General features: G+C 51.9%; 6 protein-coding genes across 6 annotated transcripts; 2 read left to right on the forward strand and 4 right to left on the reverse strand.

The window, feature by feature from the left end:
* The first annotated feature begins 45 nt into the window (after window positions 1-45).
* ACET3X_009333 (uncharacterized protein) lies at window positions 46-2,025 on the forward strand. Its single transcript, XM_069455516.1, has one exon. The coding sequence runs from the start codon at window positions 89-91 to the stop codon at window positions 1,946-1,948; it is 1,860 nt and encodes a 619-aa protein (XP_069303410.1). The 5' UTR covers window positions 46-88; the 3' UTR covers window positions 1,949-2,025.
* A 1,932-nt stretch (window positions 2,026-3,957) lies between these two features.
* ACET3X_009334 (uncharacterized protein) lies at window positions 3,958-5,291 on the forward strand (the record flags this gene model as incomplete). The annotated part of the gene is made up of 3 exons (XM_069455517.1): window positions 3,958-4,038; window positions 4,091-4,719; window positions 4,775-5,291. 3 exons carry the CDS (start codon window positions 3,958-3,960, stop codon window positions 5,289-5,291), a joined length of 1,227 nt encoding a protein of 408 aa, XP_069303411.1.
* Window positions 5,292-5,601: 310 nt separating this feature from the next.
* On the reverse strand, window positions 5,602-6,096 carry ACET3X_009335 (uncharacterized protein; the record flags this gene model as incomplete). The annotated part of the gene is made up of 3 exons (XM_069455518.1): window positions 5,602-5,714; window positions 5,769-5,930; window positions 5,988-6,096. The coding sequence occupies 3 exons, from the start codon at window positions 6,094-6,096 to the stop codon at window positions 5,602-5,604; spliced, it is 384 nt and encodes a 127-aa protein (XP_069303412.1).
* Window positions 6,097-6,349: 253 nt separating this feature from the next.
* On the reverse strand, window positions 6,350-7,574 carry ACET3X_009336 (uncharacterized protein; the record flags this gene model as incomplete). Its single annotated transcript, XM_069455519.1, has 4 exons — window positions 6,350-6,383; window positions 6,434-6,757; window positions 6,806-7,428; window positions 7,488-7,574. The coding sequence occupies 4 exons, from the start codon at window positions 7,572-7,574 to the stop codon at window positions 6,350-6,352; spliced, it is 1,068 nt and encodes a 355-aa protein (XP_069303413.1).
* A 2,228-nt stretch (window positions 7,575-9,802) lies between these two features.
* ACET3X_009337 (uncharacterized protein) lies at window positions 9,803-12,102 on the reverse strand. Its single transcript, XM_069455520.1, has 3 exons — window positions 11,475-12,102; window positions 11,347-11,426; window positions 9,803-11,297 (listed from the first exon to the last, which is right to left on the reverse strand). The coding sequence occupies exons 1-3, from the start codon at window positions 11,896-11,898 to the stop codon at window positions 9,906-9,908; spliced, it is 1,896 nt and encodes a 631-aa protein (XP_069303414.1). The 5' UTR covers window positions 11,899-12,102; the 3' UTR covers window positions 9,803-9,905.
* A 149-nt stretch (window positions 12,103-12,251) lies between these two features.
* Window positions 12,252-16,278, reverse strand: ACET3X_009338 (uncharacterized protein). The gene is made up of 6 exons (XM_069455521.1): window positions 15,739-16,278; window positions 15,444-15,564; window positions 15,351-15,391; window positions 14,865-15,297; window positions 13,235-14,816; window positions 12,252-13,166 (listed from the first exon to the last, which is right to left on the reverse strand). The coding sequence occupies exons 1-6, from the start codon at window positions 15,773-15,775 to the stop codon at window positions 13,158-13,160; spliced, it is 2,223 nt and encodes a 740-aa protein (XP_069303415.1). The 5' UTR covers window positions 15,776-16,278; the 3' UTR covers window positions 12,252-13,157.
* Window positions 16,279-16,383: the final 105 nt, after the last annotated feature.

Here is a 16,383-nt window from a genome sequence, read left to right on the forward strand (position 1 = left end):
ATACCATACCTCTGCCTAGTTATGGTCGTCAGTCTCCCTCCTCCTCTTTGCTTCCCCAAACACTTCCCCACTTTAAATATCAGTCAACATGTCTGGGTACTACGGTCCATCCTTTAATCACAAATCCTCGAGACCCCCGTCTCTAGCAGCGTCAAGAGCAAACTCATACATAGCGGCTCGTAGTGCTCCTGTTACGCCTCGAAATGGCTCGATTGCTACTCCACGCAATGCTTCCATCGCCGCCACCATCGCCGGCACGACCGCGAACCAGACTGCTGCCAACACTGCAGCCAACACAGGCCCTTCAACACCCGCATTGCTCTCAAGAGTAAATAGCAAACTAGAAAATGGAGCCGAAGGAAAAGAGGAAACCCCTTCAATGAACTCGGAAATCTTGCGCAACGAAAAGGGTGAACTCATGATTGGCAGAATCGCGGGCGGCAAGCATCTCACCGATGATGTGGAGGACATCGATCCCGCTTGCGGCGAGATCAAGAGAGTCGACATCGATATGCCTCTTACCTTGACCGAGATGGTCAACCACGGGGGCAAGGAGTACATTGTACTCAGCTTCGCCACTGGCGACAAAGAGAACCCGTTCAACTGGAACCCCTGGTACAAGCGCAGCATCACCACGATGCTGAACCTGATGACGCTGTTTATCGGTCTCGCGACAACGGCATATAGTTCGGGAATCAACAGGATGTGTGCAGAGTTTGGCGTTGACACAATCTATGGCCAGCTTGGGCTGTTCACCTTCAACATCTCTTGTGCCATCGCACCCATGGTACTGGCTCCCTTCTGTGAGCTTGTTGGCCGCAAGATCGTATACGCCAGTGCTTTCCTCTGCTTCTCACTCATATTCATCGGCCTTGCGCTCGCACAGAACATCTCCACTATCATCGGCCTCCGTCTACTACTTGGTCTCTTCGGCTGCGTTGGTACCATTCTCGTCGGTGGAACTTTTGACGACATGTACGAGCCTCACAAGCGTGGTCGCCCGATGGCCATGTTCGCTTTCGTCGCCATCTTCGGTACTGTCGCTGCGCCCATATACGCCGGCTTCATCGACCAATCGCTCGGCTGGCGATGGGTTGAAGGTATCCAGGGTCTCGCCAATATTCCTCTCTTGATTCTTATCTTCGTCGCTTTTCCCGAGACCCGTGGCGGTGCTAAGCTACACAAGCGGGCCAAGCAGCTACAAAAGGCGACTGGTGACGATCGATACGTCGCAGAGGACGATATCTACACCCCCGATGTCAAGTCTATGCTGAAGGCCTCTTCCGTCAAGGCGGTCCGCATGCTCGTTACTGAACCTGTCGTATTCGCCTTTGGTCTGTGGATTGCCTTCTGCTGGGCAGTAGTCTTCCTGTTTCTTTCGGTCATTCCCATCACATTCACCGAGAAGCGTGGTTGGTCTGAAGGTGTTAGCGGTCTGCCATACATCTCTCTTGCTGTCGGTACTTTCCTCGGTTGGGCTGCCCACCACTTCCAGATGCGCAAGTACAACCAGCTACAGGAAGACCCCAACGTCCGTGTCGTTCCCGAGCACCGCCTATACGGTGCCATGTTTGGTGCTGTTTGGCTTCCCATTGGTCTCTTCATCTATTCCTTCACGCAGTACGGCTACCTGAGCTGGGTTGGCCCCGTCATCGGTCTCGCACCCATCGCGTTCGGTATCTTCTTCGTCTTCGAGAGCACATACTCCTACACTGCGGACTGCTATGGCGAGACCTCTTCTTCCGCCATTGCTGGTCAGGGGCTGATGAGGAACACTCTTGGTGCTGTTACGCCACTTTTCGCCAACGCCTTCTTCCACAATGTTGGCAGTCAGTACGCTGGTCTTATCCTTGCGATGTTCGGCACAGTTCTGAGTTTGATTCCATTCGTTATGTTCAAGTATGGACATTTGCTCCGCGCAAGGAGTAAGTTGGCGAAGGAATACTAGAAAGGACAGAGTTATTTAGTAATTGATAGCGCATAAGCGTAGCATAATCAGCGATCTTATCGTTACATTCATATCACAACTCGTATGATGAGCTTCCGGTCAATTTGCGTGATTTTGGTGACAGCGACAGGCATAAGGTGTGACTTCCTAAATCCTTAGCTCGTGAGCGAAACGACAGCCAGAAGTCGACTTAGTCTCCTGCTTGCCACTGACAAGATTTTCTTTTCCCTTCGGTATAATTTGCCCGCATCGCATTACATTTATTGGCCCTGTACTTCCCGTGGCGTGAAAATTCAAATCTTACCCGAAACGAATCGCAATTCTCATTGATAGTCGTTAGGTGCTGCCACTCAATTCTGTGGAGATACATAACTCTAATCTAACCTGCTCGATACCGAACTGGGAGTTTTTGTTCGTTAGTTTTCGTAGAAGAGAAAGACCAAACAGCAGTAGTAATGGTCTTCTACATCTGGCCAACAACAACATCGACAGCGCCTTCGGTGTGATTAGCATGTAAGCGGTATAGGTTCTCACGATGTTGCTGCTCAAGAAGCCTGGCAATATTGTATACCGAAGAATACAAAATAGAGCTGAATAGACATAGATTTCAAAAACGGTGGTAAAAAGCGGTGGATAGTCAGGTTTAATACCATTCAGGCATTCAGCCACTGATAGCCTAAGCAATTCCAGAGAGAAAAGAGTATTAAGCGATCCTCGTTTTTGATACTCTGATACCTCTTATCAGGGTGGATTCTGGGTATCGATCATCATGTCTAGACACTCACCTGTTGGTCCGGTCATTACGGCTAGCACATAATCATTGCGCCAGGATTGAAGTGTGTGTCGATAATCATAAGCTTGAGTCGTCCCCAACATATCCCATGCCTTTCCGCCACCAGCCCCAAACACCCATCTTTTGCATGCTAGCACCAAAATCTTTCACGCTCTCCACTTCTTCCAATTTCCCATACGCGACACCATTTACCACTTCTTTCCCCTCAACTTCTTTGCCCGCAGGTTTCTTGACTAGCTGGAAGTCTTTGTAACGTAGCCTCTGTACATTGGAAACCCATTCTCGTACACCTGTCTCAGAACCCTGGCAATACATGATGCCTGGACAACCGCCATAACGTAGTAGAGCGTATATGTGACAGTTCGATGCTGCAGCTTTGAGCTTAGCAACCTTTTTGCGGGAAGTGATGTGATGGGTTCGGATTAGAGCGTTATAAATCGGTTGAGACATGCCATCGACATGAATACATTGAACGCAGAGGGCAGGCTGTATGTTTAGACTCGTGTGTGTGACGCATCTCTAGAAGGCGCTCAACAGATGGACGCGGTTGCACGTGACGTCACTAGCGCGAAACGATTTTCCAAGATCGCGGAATGCAAATGACGTGCAGGCGAGGCCTGAAGGATATTTCGAACGACTTCAACAACGACCGTATGGATCGCTGCCGTATACGGAACCCTACGTATGGAAAGTTATGAAGCCTGTTTTGCTTCATAGAGTCGCCGCCCCATCACCGTCGGTTCTGAGCTTCCTGAAAGCTCAAGTCACTAATGCATTTGAGCGGCCGTTGGCGCAATGCGCCCAGGTAGCCCCGCAACGACGTAGATACGGGACGAATATCAAATCTCAGATACCTTTGGGAGACACAACATGCGGATCGAATACGCGAGGCTGGAAGAGAGGAGTGGGCACTGAAAGTAGGACATTCGCAACTTCACAGTGTTCCTCGGGCACAAAGATCTCGCAACCAGTCTTCGAGACTTCACCCGTCGCTCCACAGACCACTGCTCTCTCATTGAGAGATGTCGATCCCCAGGGCACTCGGAAATTCTCTACAACGTCGTCGAACCAAGCGTGGAATATCTTCAACTCGGCAAAGATGCGAAGATTGGCACAACTGCAAGCACCGAAACCGCCACCAGATGAAACATCTTCAGCAGCAACAGGGTTCGGGAGTAGCCTAGGACGTATAATGCGACCTACCAACGAACTCAAAATGCGTTGTACAGAACTTGACGAACACGGCAATGTCACACTTGTTAGTGGAGAGTTCAAGAAGAGCGAGCTTATCGCGAAGGTACGCACGGCAATGGGCCTGTCCACACTATATAGCTGATCATCGAAAATAGTACGGTCTGCTTCCTCGTGATCTTCGCAAGATCGATTCCTCGCTCCTCCCGCACATTCTCGTTCGACCTTCCGCGATCCTGATAAACCTCCTGAACCTTCGTGTCCTACTGAAGCACAATCGCGTCCTTGTATTTGACGCATATGGCACCACCGATTCGAAGTCACAGTCCGTCTTCATGTACGATCTCGATCTCAAACTCCGCCAGAAAGAATCCACGATCAATGGCACCCTTGCCTACGAGTTCCGAGCGCTAGAAGCTGTCCTCATAAGCGTAACACTGAGTTTGGAGAAGGAATTCGAAGGCGTCAGTGAGCCCGTGGTTCGAGTTCTGAGAGAGCTTGAAGAAGACATCGACAGGGACAAGCTACGATACCTGCTCATCTACAGTAAGAAGCTGGGTAGTTTCGAACAAAAAGCACGATTGGTCAGGAATGCACTAGAGGAATTGCTCGAAGCCGACGACGATCTCAGCGCCATGTATTTGACAGAGAAGGCGGAAGGCAAGACACGGGAAGAAGACGATCATACCGAAGTTGAAATGCTCCTTGAATCCTACCACAAGGTAGCCGACGAGATTGTACAAGCTGCTGAGAACTTGGTGTCTAGCATCAGGAACACTGAGGAGATGTACGTTCCTCCATACCCTTCTTTACTATTGTCCCTCTTAACTAACTCCATGTAGTGTCAAAGCTATTCTGGATGCCAACCGCAATTCCCTCATGCTTCTCGACCTCAAATTCTCTATCCTTACCCTCGCCATCACAGCCGGAACCTTCGTCGCTGCTCTGTACGGTATGAATCTGAAGAACTTCATTGAAGAATCCGATCTTGGGTTCTTCGGTATAAGCGCCTGGTGCTCAGTTTTCGGCTTCTTTGTTGCCGTATATGGACTGTCAAGGCTTCGTAAGGTGCAACGAGTCAGCATGTATGGCCATGGACCTGGCGCGCTCGTCAGCAGGGAGCCAACTAGGCCCACAGTAGCTCCAGGCAATGCGTGGGGCCTCGGTGCATGGGGTGGTGGCAGCAGAAACGGAGTTAGTCGAGGGGATATGGGCAGTACGATGCCGTCCGGTGCACCAGATCTGGGAGGTATAACGAAGAGGGGCGACACGCTGGCAAGTGTCATGGAGAGAGAAAGGGCCTTGGCAAGGAAGTTGGCCAAGGTGGAGCAGAGGGCTGATGACGCTACGAGACGTTAAGGTAGGCTCATCTGCTTTGTGTGGAAGGCAATTTTGTTTCTCTGATCTGTTTTTGATCTCTGCTCAGATATCCCTCCTCATTACTTCACGCTTTTTGTACGAATAACGTATAGGTCTGGCTGCATAGCGATGGCGTTTGGGACACATGACAAGATGGGCATTCTTAGACTGGATACGCAAGTTGTATCATCACTGTATAGTAGTAAATGTGCCCAAGCCCTTGTTAGACTTGTCCTACCAAGCTTGCATTTAGCATTGGATTGTGTGCATTAACTCTGTCCCTGGTTTCATGACATCCAATTTTGTGTCATTATGCACCAATGTTTCGATCCATATCCTTGCTTCCGCCGTATCCCTGTTCTCTCCTCTGCTTGGCCGCACTCTCATCGTCGTCGTTCAATGCTGCAGTACCGCCGAATCCAGCTGTTGGTGGTTAGCCCACTGTCCAGATACCATGACCGCTTGTTGTTGACGTACCTTCGGTCTTTGCCTCGCCTGTCGAACTTGTCGTCTTACCACCCATACCGCCTTCCTGGATACTTTGTCCGTACCGGATCTTGTCTGCGGGGGTGATGCCTTGAGTGTTGGGCGCGCCGGGGTCGGAAGTCTTCTTGTGAACTGAGGTACCTTCTGAGGGGTCTAAATGAATTGATGGTTAGCGATTGCACGACACAAATGGAGGGTGAGAAGGCATACCGCCTAATTGACCAGCTTCTTTGGCGTGAGGTTCAATGAAGGTGTGCACGCCTTCGTACTGGTTCTGACGCTCGCCGCCGGGCTCGGTATCCATAAGCTTGTCTGACATATTTGCGAGTACGGTGATTAAACTGTTTTTGTGTGTATGAAAAGCTTGGTATATGGAAACGTAGGAGAGTATTTGGATTGGATGAGATTGTAGTGGAATTGAAGCTCAGAAACTCGAGGTATGGGAAAGCTCCATGCTATGACGTAACCACCAAACGCCGAACGCGAAACGCGCTCTGTAGCGCCAGAACACCCTGGTGATGACACATTAACTGCTTTTATCCTGCAATCGAACCAAACATGCAAATCTGCGGTTATGCCGAATCGAAATCTATACCCATGGCGTAGCTGCGTCAATTGTTAGCTTCAATCCGTCTTTTTCGAAGTGCAGCATATACCTCTCGTACAACCTCATGTACTTTGCGACGAAAGCCTCCAGGTGGAATATCTGCTTAGCGCCCATCTTGCACCTATGCTCGTAAAACGCTGCCCACTTTATAACCTCAGGCTTCAATGCATCCTCGGTCAAGGGTATGAGTTTCCAGGTAAGCGTTTTTATGATAGTTGTAGAATCGATGCAATGCGACAGCAAATCGTAAAGGGAGGCGCGGACTTGTAGAAGGCGTTGCGGAGATCGCTCCTCGACGATTTGGCGGGCGATTTGCTGAATGAGTGCTTCCCAGTCAGGTGGGGGGATATGCGTCTGGTCGGTGATTTTCTCGCTGGTGGAATGTTAGCATTCATGGGGCTTTTGTGGTCTCAAAACATACTTCTGAGCGTGCACTGCTTCAAACATCAACAGCGCCTTCCTCAAGTTACGTCCGCTGTCCTTTGCTATCCTCTGGTTCAAACTCTCAACATCTTTCCATCCCTCCTTCTTGCCTACTTTGCTCAGAACACTACAGATTTCAGTCTCTGTAGGCGCCGCAACCCTCACAAGGAGTGTTCTACTCCTGATAGGCGCAATGATGTTGCTCGTGGAGTTTGCGAGTAGTATCAATCGCAGGTTGGGACTGTACTTCTCCATGGTCCGCCTAAGTGCTGCTTGCGCATCTCTTGTCAAGTGATCTGCCTCGTTGATCACCACCACCTTGAAACGCTGCTTTGCGCCCAAATCGACCTGTTGTGTTTGCGCCACTTCCTTCAAAAGGTCCTGTACGACCACTCTGTCGTAGTTCCCGACATCTGATGGTGTAATCTCAAGATGGTATACGGATGCGACGATGTTGAACTCGAGCTTGCGGTTTGTGGTGGTTTGGAAAACGCGTGCATCGATCTTGATCTTCTCGACACCGGGTCCATAGAGCTCCTTGAGAGTCGCGACGATGCGTGTCTTTTTGCCTGCGCCAGAAGGGCCATATACGAGGAGATGTGGAAAGTCGCCGCTTTGTGCCTACACAATGTTGCGTTAGCCGCGTTTTGCCTGACGGACAATCTCAATGGCATCCTTACGAGGGCTCGTAGACGATCTGAAAGCTCGGGGTGATAGCTGAGCGCTTCAAGATTGCGCGGTCGGTGTTTGTCTACTAGGAGCGCCATTGTTTGGTTCTGTTGTGGATGTGCTTATGAAGTTGCGAAAATCGGTGGAGCGTGAGAGCCAGACGCGTCCCGACGACGCGTAAAGTGGTGGGTTAGCTTGGCGGTCCACACGTCAACGCCTAACCGCGCCCTGCACCACCATCCGCATACAAGGATTCTTCAACTTTCGAACAAAATAGCACCATCTGCTCAATCAGCATTCCAAGCCGATTTCCATGAATAGAGCCGTTCCTTGAGCTCACACGCTGCAACGTCGCCACAGGATACGTCTTCCACAACGACAGCCAGATGATATCTGGTTAGCTACACATGATAATACGAGCATTTAGACTCAACGAAAAAAACATAGACTTGGGAAGCTTTATCCACAGATTAGATGAAATATCACACTTCAACTAGGTTTCCGCCCAAATGACATTTACGAGGCGACAAGAGCACAAGACATCTAGCACTCACGTTCAAACAAGAAGTTTGGATATCATGATGCAGTCTGCAGCTACTGAACAAGTAGCCTTCACTCTATAGAATATGGACTGTGAGCCAGTTCAGACGCCGAGGCTACCGAGTGCCACCACGGCATATTTAACGCAGTGAAATTATCTAACTCGTGGAGTCCAGTATATCATCGGGGCCTTCATCGTTCCGAACAGATCTGCGAAAAGCTTCAATCACTTGAACACTTGTACACTTGACTGCGGGCTTTCAATTGAGACAGGAAGCAAGTTCCACGGCGACGACAACAACAACAACAACAACAACAACAATAAACGCTCTGTCCATTTCGATACCCGGGTTTCAGGATATCATGGTAAGACCATACAAACGTTCAGATGGTCAATGGTCCAGCTCTTCAGGGACACATCAGCCAACGGAAGAAGTATCGGACGAGCTAAGTGACTCAGAGGCCGAGTCCTGCAGCACAGAGCAATCCTTTCGTACTGCCTGTGCCGCTATGTCTCCTGAGACTAAGAAGGTACCTAGGAACATATCCAGGAAAAGCCGATTCACCGAGCAAATCAGCAGCTTCAGACTGACCAAGGCAAACCTCTGTGCATTAGATGCTGGCCACAATAGTATAGCTCCAGAGCCGGCTATTCCTGAAGATAGCCATGTCCGTTCTGAACCATCATCACATGGAAAAGGATTCCTTATTCCTCGCAAGCCACTCCCAAATTCCGCGCTAGAGATGAATCAGAAGAAGGGAGAGGAAGCCCTTACCCAATATGACAAGCCTTCACATTCAGAGTCTGACAGTAGCCCATCTCCTCCTCGCTCGAACGCCACCTTTACAGACTTTTTGCCGTATCACCAGCTGCGAACTTGGCAACAAGACGACAACGACGAATGGCAGCGTCATCATGCACAATCTCTATCAACTGTTGCATTGGAAAGTATGAAGAAGCTCAACTCGGGTTGTACCAATGTATCGGTTCAGAGCAAGAAGACCGCGAATCAGCTGAAGGAGGGAATCAAGCATCGTATGCTTGACCATGACAAATAGTACTACTCACCCTGCACACTTTTAGCGACTGAAAGACGGATGATTTATGTTTTTATTGCAGTAACGGAAACCATAACATTGATCAAGTGTACCAACAAATAATACAACAATGTGTGAAATAACCGCCACAGCATCACAGGTTTGAGGTCTCAAAATTTAACAGCAAAAAAAAAAAACACTAGCATTCCATCACACTACACAAGAGCGTGGATAGTGGGAAGATAGGCTGTCAAAGAGGCAAAAAAGCAATTTCGCCCGACCAGGGACTCTGCGACTCGTTAGTGGGGTGATTCGAAATTAGGAATTTCGAGGTTGCGTACCGAACCCTGAGCCTTGAGATTAAAAGTCTCACGCGCTAACCAATCTGAAGAAGCCCGTTAGTCAACTGTTTGAGTTGTGGTAGTAGGAACGGTGAGTTCTTACTGTGCCAGCCGGGCTGTGATGTGGTTGATGAGCATTTCACAAATTGTACAATATAGAACGCAGGCTAAGCGATCCGACAGACTTGACGCTTAAGTGGAAGCTTTTACTCATCCGGAGGGCGACACAAAGAATCATGGTGGGGGCAGTGGAGTCACGCTTCTTAGTGGGTCCACATGTAAGATCATGCGTCATCGATTTCTTTGAGCGAAGGATTATCCCAAATCAATGAACAAAGACAGTAGCAGCGTCGTACTGTAAAGCTATAGCAGGGAGCAACGCATTGATCAGGCAAGAAGTACGCATGCTGTAAAAAATACGCGTCGTTTCGTTTCCAAAATTCATTTACACAACAGAGCGCTCATGTGCTATATGTCCCACATTCAAATCGTTGTCTCAAGCAACCTCACCTACTGTGGTGCGCCAACGTTCCCAGCGACAAGCGCGATAAGCGCGGCACCGACACCAGATCCGTCCTTCGCAATACCGATCCTGACCCTCTTCTCGCCCTTTGCACCAATCTCGGGTATCGCACGTAGCGCCTCACGAATGTACTCCTCAAAGTTGGGGTAGAACTCTACCAGCGAGCCATCGACACCAATGTCAATCTCATCGCCTTCACCTTCATCAACTTCTCCACGTGCGGGCTCGATGCCTGATTTCTGCTCCGTGGTAGCGGAACCTGAGGACGTATTCAAACGACCAGTGTTAATAATGGTACCGGCAATGGCGACCGCAGCCAGACGGGCAGCACGGCGACCGATCGCTCCAGCGATTTCGCGAACCGCCTCTGCATCCTCAGCGCTGACAGCGGAGATGTCATAGTCCTTGTCGAGCGTCTGTCGCAGCATACGGAAGCCAGGGCTGTTGTCGCCGGCGCATACGCTGAGGAAGCTCGTGTCAAGACCCCACTGCTTCCATATCGGGCTGCTATCGTGAATCTGTGTGGTGCTGTGAACATCGTTGGAGGACGAATTGTCATCAGTGAAAAGAGGAACAGCAGGGTCCTTGATCAGCTTTAGCAAAGCAAGACGTAGAAGTTCCCCCAAGAACATGCCTGAGACACGCTTCTCGAACATTTGAATTCCGGGGTTAACAGAGTCCTTGTCAAGCTGAATATCGTACGGGCTGTTGGGCAAAGTACGGAGCGAGTTGTCAAAGCTGCCCCACTCAGTGTTGACAATCATCTCTCCTGTCGACTTGTCGTATTCGCCACCGTTCTTGTCCTTGGTGAGCTTGGTGACCTTTTCCAGCTTCTCGACGTAGGCTCCGTTGGTACCGGTTCCGAAAATTGCACCGAGTAATGTACCGGTCTTGCCCGGCGATGTATAGGAGCGCGCCATGAGAGTTCCGACAGTGTCATTCACCAAAGCAGCCACCTTGACGGGGAGATGAAGCTCATCAATCTCCTGCTGGAGCAGGGCGCACACGTCCTTGCCGACCGTATCTTGGATGTCAAAACCTTTTGTCCAGCGCATCAGCATACCCTTGTTGATTCCTATCTGTTGAACCGGGAACGAAAAGGTAAAACCCAGGTTGAAGATCTCCTCATGTTGTGGTTCACCTTCCTTTCCTTCTCTGCGCCTGAGCGTGCCGGTGTAGTGTTCTTCGTGGTGCAGTTTCAAAAAGGCTTCGATCTGTTTCGCGAGGAAGGAGAAGAGCTCCTTGGATGTCTTTGCGACCATAAGCTCGCGCGGGATGGCTACTTTGCTCTGGGTGAGTGAAAAGGTGGTGTTGCCGTGAAGTTGGATGGAGCAGACGCGGAAGTTGGTGCCGCCCAAATCGACGGCCATGTATAGGCCCTGTACAGTATTAGACAGGAGCAAACACTCGCGCATATCGAAGCTGTACCTTCTCCGTACCATTGGGAACGGCAGTGACGTATGTCGGGATCTGGCTCATTTCGGTACCTGTCTTCTCCAGGCCCTCGTCTGCGCGTCGTCAGCAATCAATTGCCCAAAAGGTATTCTCATACATACCCATCTCCCGAATAAACTCCTTGACGGCCTTGTTGACGGCATTGTCGTCAAACTCGAACTCGGCGGCGACGCGCTTCGCCTGGTCTGCGAGTGTCATACTGCGCTTGTGTTGGGTGTTGAAAGTGCCGACGAACTCGACCTGAGGTTCGGGCTTTGGGCAGATGGCAGGTTCCTGTAGGACAATCGGGTTGCGGAGAGTGAAGGAAGGAGCCTGCTTGTTGGTAACAGTGCGTACGAGGGCGTGTGGGAGGTGGGGTACGAAGAAACCGGTACCCAGCGCTAGTAGCAGGACGAGAACGGTGGCTACCGTGTGGGTCGCGAAAAGACTTCGTGTAGGTCCTGGTCGATCAGGACACGCGCCTTCTGTCGCGCTCTGAAGCGGGCGCGTGGCTTTATTGGAGCGTGACAGCGAGCTGACGCTCATGCTGCCCCGCGTTGTCCAGCTATGACGGAGAACGAGGGGTAGGCAAGCTTGGGCATGCAATTACCATGCACCAACACCATCACTTGCATGCCAACGCGTTGCGATACGAGGCACGATCACGTTAGGGGCGTGCAATTGGTTTAAAGGCGGAACGAGAACATTGTCTTGCTTGAGGAAGGCGTTCACGCGGCTGGTTGCGCTAGCGATTGGAACGAGCAGTCGTCTAGCCGTCGGCATCGTGAAGTGAGGAGTTGGAGCACGTGCCCATCCACGTACTAACCACGATTTACGTAGGCGGCTGGCCCGAAACGGCGGCACGATCCTGTCTGGGTAGATTCGATCGCTTCTTTGCGTCTCTTCACAATGCAATCCTGTATCTTCTAGACAAAGGAACGTCTTGCTTGCTTTTGTGCTCGTCGGCCTACATATGCTCAACTACGAAATGCTTTCTCCATCCAGCCGCCAACATGATACTTGTTACCGCTTGTGTAGCTATGGTAGTCATACACAGCACTTGGGAATAGGTCAAGCCCCTCGGGCGAACAAAAGAAATGAATGGCTACAAAGAACGAGCAGATAAAATCCATATGCATGTATCGAAAACTCCGTAGTATCGCAAGCAAGTGGTAAGGGAAAATAACCCAACCTCCACTGAGCATATAACCCATGCAAACGAGAAAAGAAAACTTGATTAGCGGGCTGCCACAGTCTGTGTGTGAAGGAGAAAAGGAGAGGCTGCTGCTGTCGCCGCCGCCGTAAGAGCGTTCTACAAGTATGTACGATATAGACAAAAGAGAAACCCCGAAAGCAACGGCTCCAGTCGTGTGAGGCCGGATTGTGTACGTCAAAATGTGTCCCTTCCCGGCCCAATTCTATTCGTCATTAGACATCCACCATCTGAGCGGGCCGCGGGCTGTCCATGAGGCCCCCCAGACTTCCTTGGGATTGTGGTCCGTCGGATGGTGATGATTCGGTGCGTATGCGTGTTTGTGGAAGAAGGTGATGAAAGAGACGTCTAGCCCGCTCGGCTGGCCGTCTTTGAAAGAGAAAGGATGTGTCGATTGAGAACCAGTAGATGATTTCGCCAATGTCGCCCAAGTTGAAACAGTGTCAATGCAAAATATCAACATTCAAAACCAATGACCGCCAAATCTGAGTCGAACACTTATTCCTGTTGCTGAACCGCGACCGGAGGACGGGGTCCGAGGCTGCTTTGACTGCTGTGCGCAGAGTTTTCCGTCGAATCTTCGGCTTTTGCGCTAGCGGAACTATTTGAGGCGCTTCCAGTCAGACTGCGAACTTGGGGACGTGACTTGGGCGGGTATAGATTGCTCACCCCAGCATGTTGTTCAACCTGTTGTGGCGCCACCGCGTTTCCTTGGCCAGGAGGATGTCTTGGTGCTGGCTGCCCCATGCCGGGGGGCGACGGCCGCCGCCCGTTAGGAGGCATTCCATTGGGAGGCATGCCATTAAACCCGTTTGGCGGTGATGGTCGGCCCATGGGTCGCGGGCCTGGGCTGAGAGGGTTACCAGGTGACTGGCTCATACGGCGGCTGTTCGGCGTTGGGTAAGCACCGTAGCCCCCGCCGCCTGAGAGCTCATCTAGACGAGCTGATGTCAGTGAGTTGGTTCTGGATTGCGCGCCCATAGCGCCGCGATCGACGTGTCCGTAGCGATCCGATGAGTAGCCCATAAGGGGATTGTTCATGATCGAGTCGTGGAGACCGGGAACGTCTGCCATCAACCGAGCACTACTCCGATTCTTGTTCATTCCTGGGCGCATAAATGGGTTGCGTCCTCCTCTGCTGGGTCCAGTAGCAAAGCCGGCGTTCTCAGGGTTGTTGCGAATCTGCTTAGCACTAGGAGCTGATCGATTGCGACGTGAGGTTACGCTCATCATGTCAAAGTTGTCGGGGTCAATCATCGGACCACCGCGACCTCCCATGGGATCAAAGTAGTCATCGCCGTCGTCGTCATCGTCGTCGAAGCCAGCCATTGATTGGGGTGGCGGAGGTCGTCCTCGACCACGGCCCATGGGGCCCATGGGTCCCATCGGAGGACCCATTGGGCCAGGGCCACCGCGACCCATTGGTGGACCGCCTCGCATATTCATTTCCTGTTCTCTGATTTGCAATTCTCTCTGCCTCAGCATCAGTTCCCGTTCGCGAAGTGACAGGTTGTTGGAAGAGTTTACAGCGCTCTCGTAAGGGCCTCCGTTCACAGCACCATCAGGAACCATATCATCATAGAGCATCAGATGCGAAAATTCCTCCAAGTTGCCGTTCTCCTCGAATGAGGGACGTCGTTGGCCATTGGGAGCTCCATTCATCCTTGGGGGATAGCCATTAGGGCCTGGAGGTGGGCCGCGACGCATCATTGGAGGACCTCCGTTGATTGAAGGAGCCCGGCTTCCGGGGCGCGGGCCACCGTTCATGGGACCATTGCCGTTCATCATTAGGCCTTTAACAGGGGGCCCGCGAGGCATTGGCGCTGAAGATTGTCTGGGTGGTGGCTGCATGCCATTCTGAGGAGATTGTGTGGCAGCGACCGGAGCGGCCGGACGGGTTCGGTTGACGAGGTTGAGATGATGGAGTGTGGCGTATAGTGTCTCAATCCGAGGCACTGCAACACCAGCTTCTTGTGCGAGCTTCAAAGGGGATCCAAGATAGGTCTCAATTTCCATGGGTCGCTTCGCCTCGAAGTCCATCCACATAGTGCTGTTGTTCTCTTGCGGGCGTGTGAACTCCTGGAGCGTCGTTTCGCGGAAGTCGGCGGGAAATGTGCAGTCTGAGGCTTTGGCGAGTGCAATCATCTCATCGAGCACTCCGGTCACGAGGGCGCGTACGCCAACCTTCTCCATCAACTCAGCGTGGTTGGGTGTTTCGAATACAACACTGGCGGGGTGGAAAGCGATTGGACTGTGTCACGTTAGTGGATGATGTACGACCATACAATATATGACATACCCTATCATTCGCTCGTACTGCTGTTGTCGTATGTTGGAGGAGACCTTGCAGTCAACCTGTCCAGAGCTCAACGTCATGGCCAGGGCCTCAGCCATGTCTGATTGGATCTGCGGCGGGATGTTTGCGTTTTTGTTGGCAGGACCAACCCAGATATCGGTCGCGCCCTTGTGTTCGAATTCGCTAGCTCCAAGCTGCGAAATTTCTGCTCCAGATACCAATGAAAGCACTACGTTTGTGGGGAAACGCTGCTCGAGATATGATTCGACGCCAAGGCTGTGTGTGGTGTTCATAAGGATGCACGTATGCTGAGGAGAGACGACCGACTCGATGATGTTGGCGATATCGTATACATCGGGCAGGGCTTTTACGCAAAGGAGGACGTAGTCAAAAGGCTGCTTGGAAGAATGGGCGGCGTCTTCGGGAGTGCGGACGACTGCGAGGGGTGTCAGCTGTAATCTAGGGGTGGAAGGAGCCTGGCGAGCGTACCAGCATGGGGCTTGAACCGCTCATTGCCGTAGAGTGCAGATCTGTGAGCTGTCAGAGGCCATTTGGGGCAAGTACGTTGGTTGGACGGCCTACTTGAAGGATATGCCGTACTGGGCGACGCTCTCGTATCCCGACTTCCATACGAGGGTCACGTCGCAGGCATTTGTTGCTTGCAGTCGCCATGACAAGAAGGCCGAGACGGCATTACCGCCCACTGCAGATGGTCAGCAATTGTTCAGTCGCGGCGAGGACGCGGCCGAGTGCCCAAAGGTGCAAGAGCAGACGTGGGGCATGGGCCGCGAATACAGGAACAAGCAGAGCGTGTGCGAGGACTAGGGTGGTGGACGCCCTCGGCAGCAGTGCGACGCCCGCTGGAAATATAACGCACCTGACAGAATGCGTAATCGGGGGACTGCTGGAGCCATGTCGGAGTCGCCTTGGGTGGGTAGTCGGAGCGGATGGGCGGGAGCAGCAGCGTCGGAGGCGAGGGTGAAGGGCCAAAAAGTTGGCGTTGGGAGCGCGCTTCCGTGTAGCGCAGCTGGCGTGCAACAAGGGACAGCGGCAGGAAATTATCGATTAAGATAGTAGCGGAAACGAGTGTGCGGAGGCCTGGAGAGATGGATCACTGGGGCGACTCGTAACAGAACATTAAGTGAGAGGCGCGGGTAAGAGGCAGGACAGGACAAGATAGGACGGACTGGGTCGTGACGGGCGCAGACGGCGGAGGGTGAGGGAAGCTACCACGACTACTGCAGTCGGGTCAGCGTGAGAAGGAGCACACAGCTGGACACGGGTTCCACGGCAGATTCTCCGACAAAGCGAATGGACGCAGGTAGCAAAGACGCAATGCAGAATAGAGGGAGCAGAATGTTTGGGAGGGGGGGAAGGGCAGAGGCTTGGAGAATGGTAGAGACAAGGTTGCTGGCCTGCGCTGCCAACCCAGAGCTGCACCGGCTTGATATCGCGCTGACTGCCTGCCTGCCTGACTGCCTGCCTGCCGGTGCCCACTAGAGGGCTTTGGGCACAGGCCCTG

Source organism: Alternaria dauci, chromosome 9 (genome assembly GCF_042100115.1).
Source record: "Alternaria dauci strain A2016 chromosome 9, whole genome shotgun sequence".
NCBI classification, from domain to species: Eukaryota; Fungi; Ascomycota; class Dothideomycetes; order Pleosporales; family Pleosporaceae; genus Alternaria; species Alternaria dauci.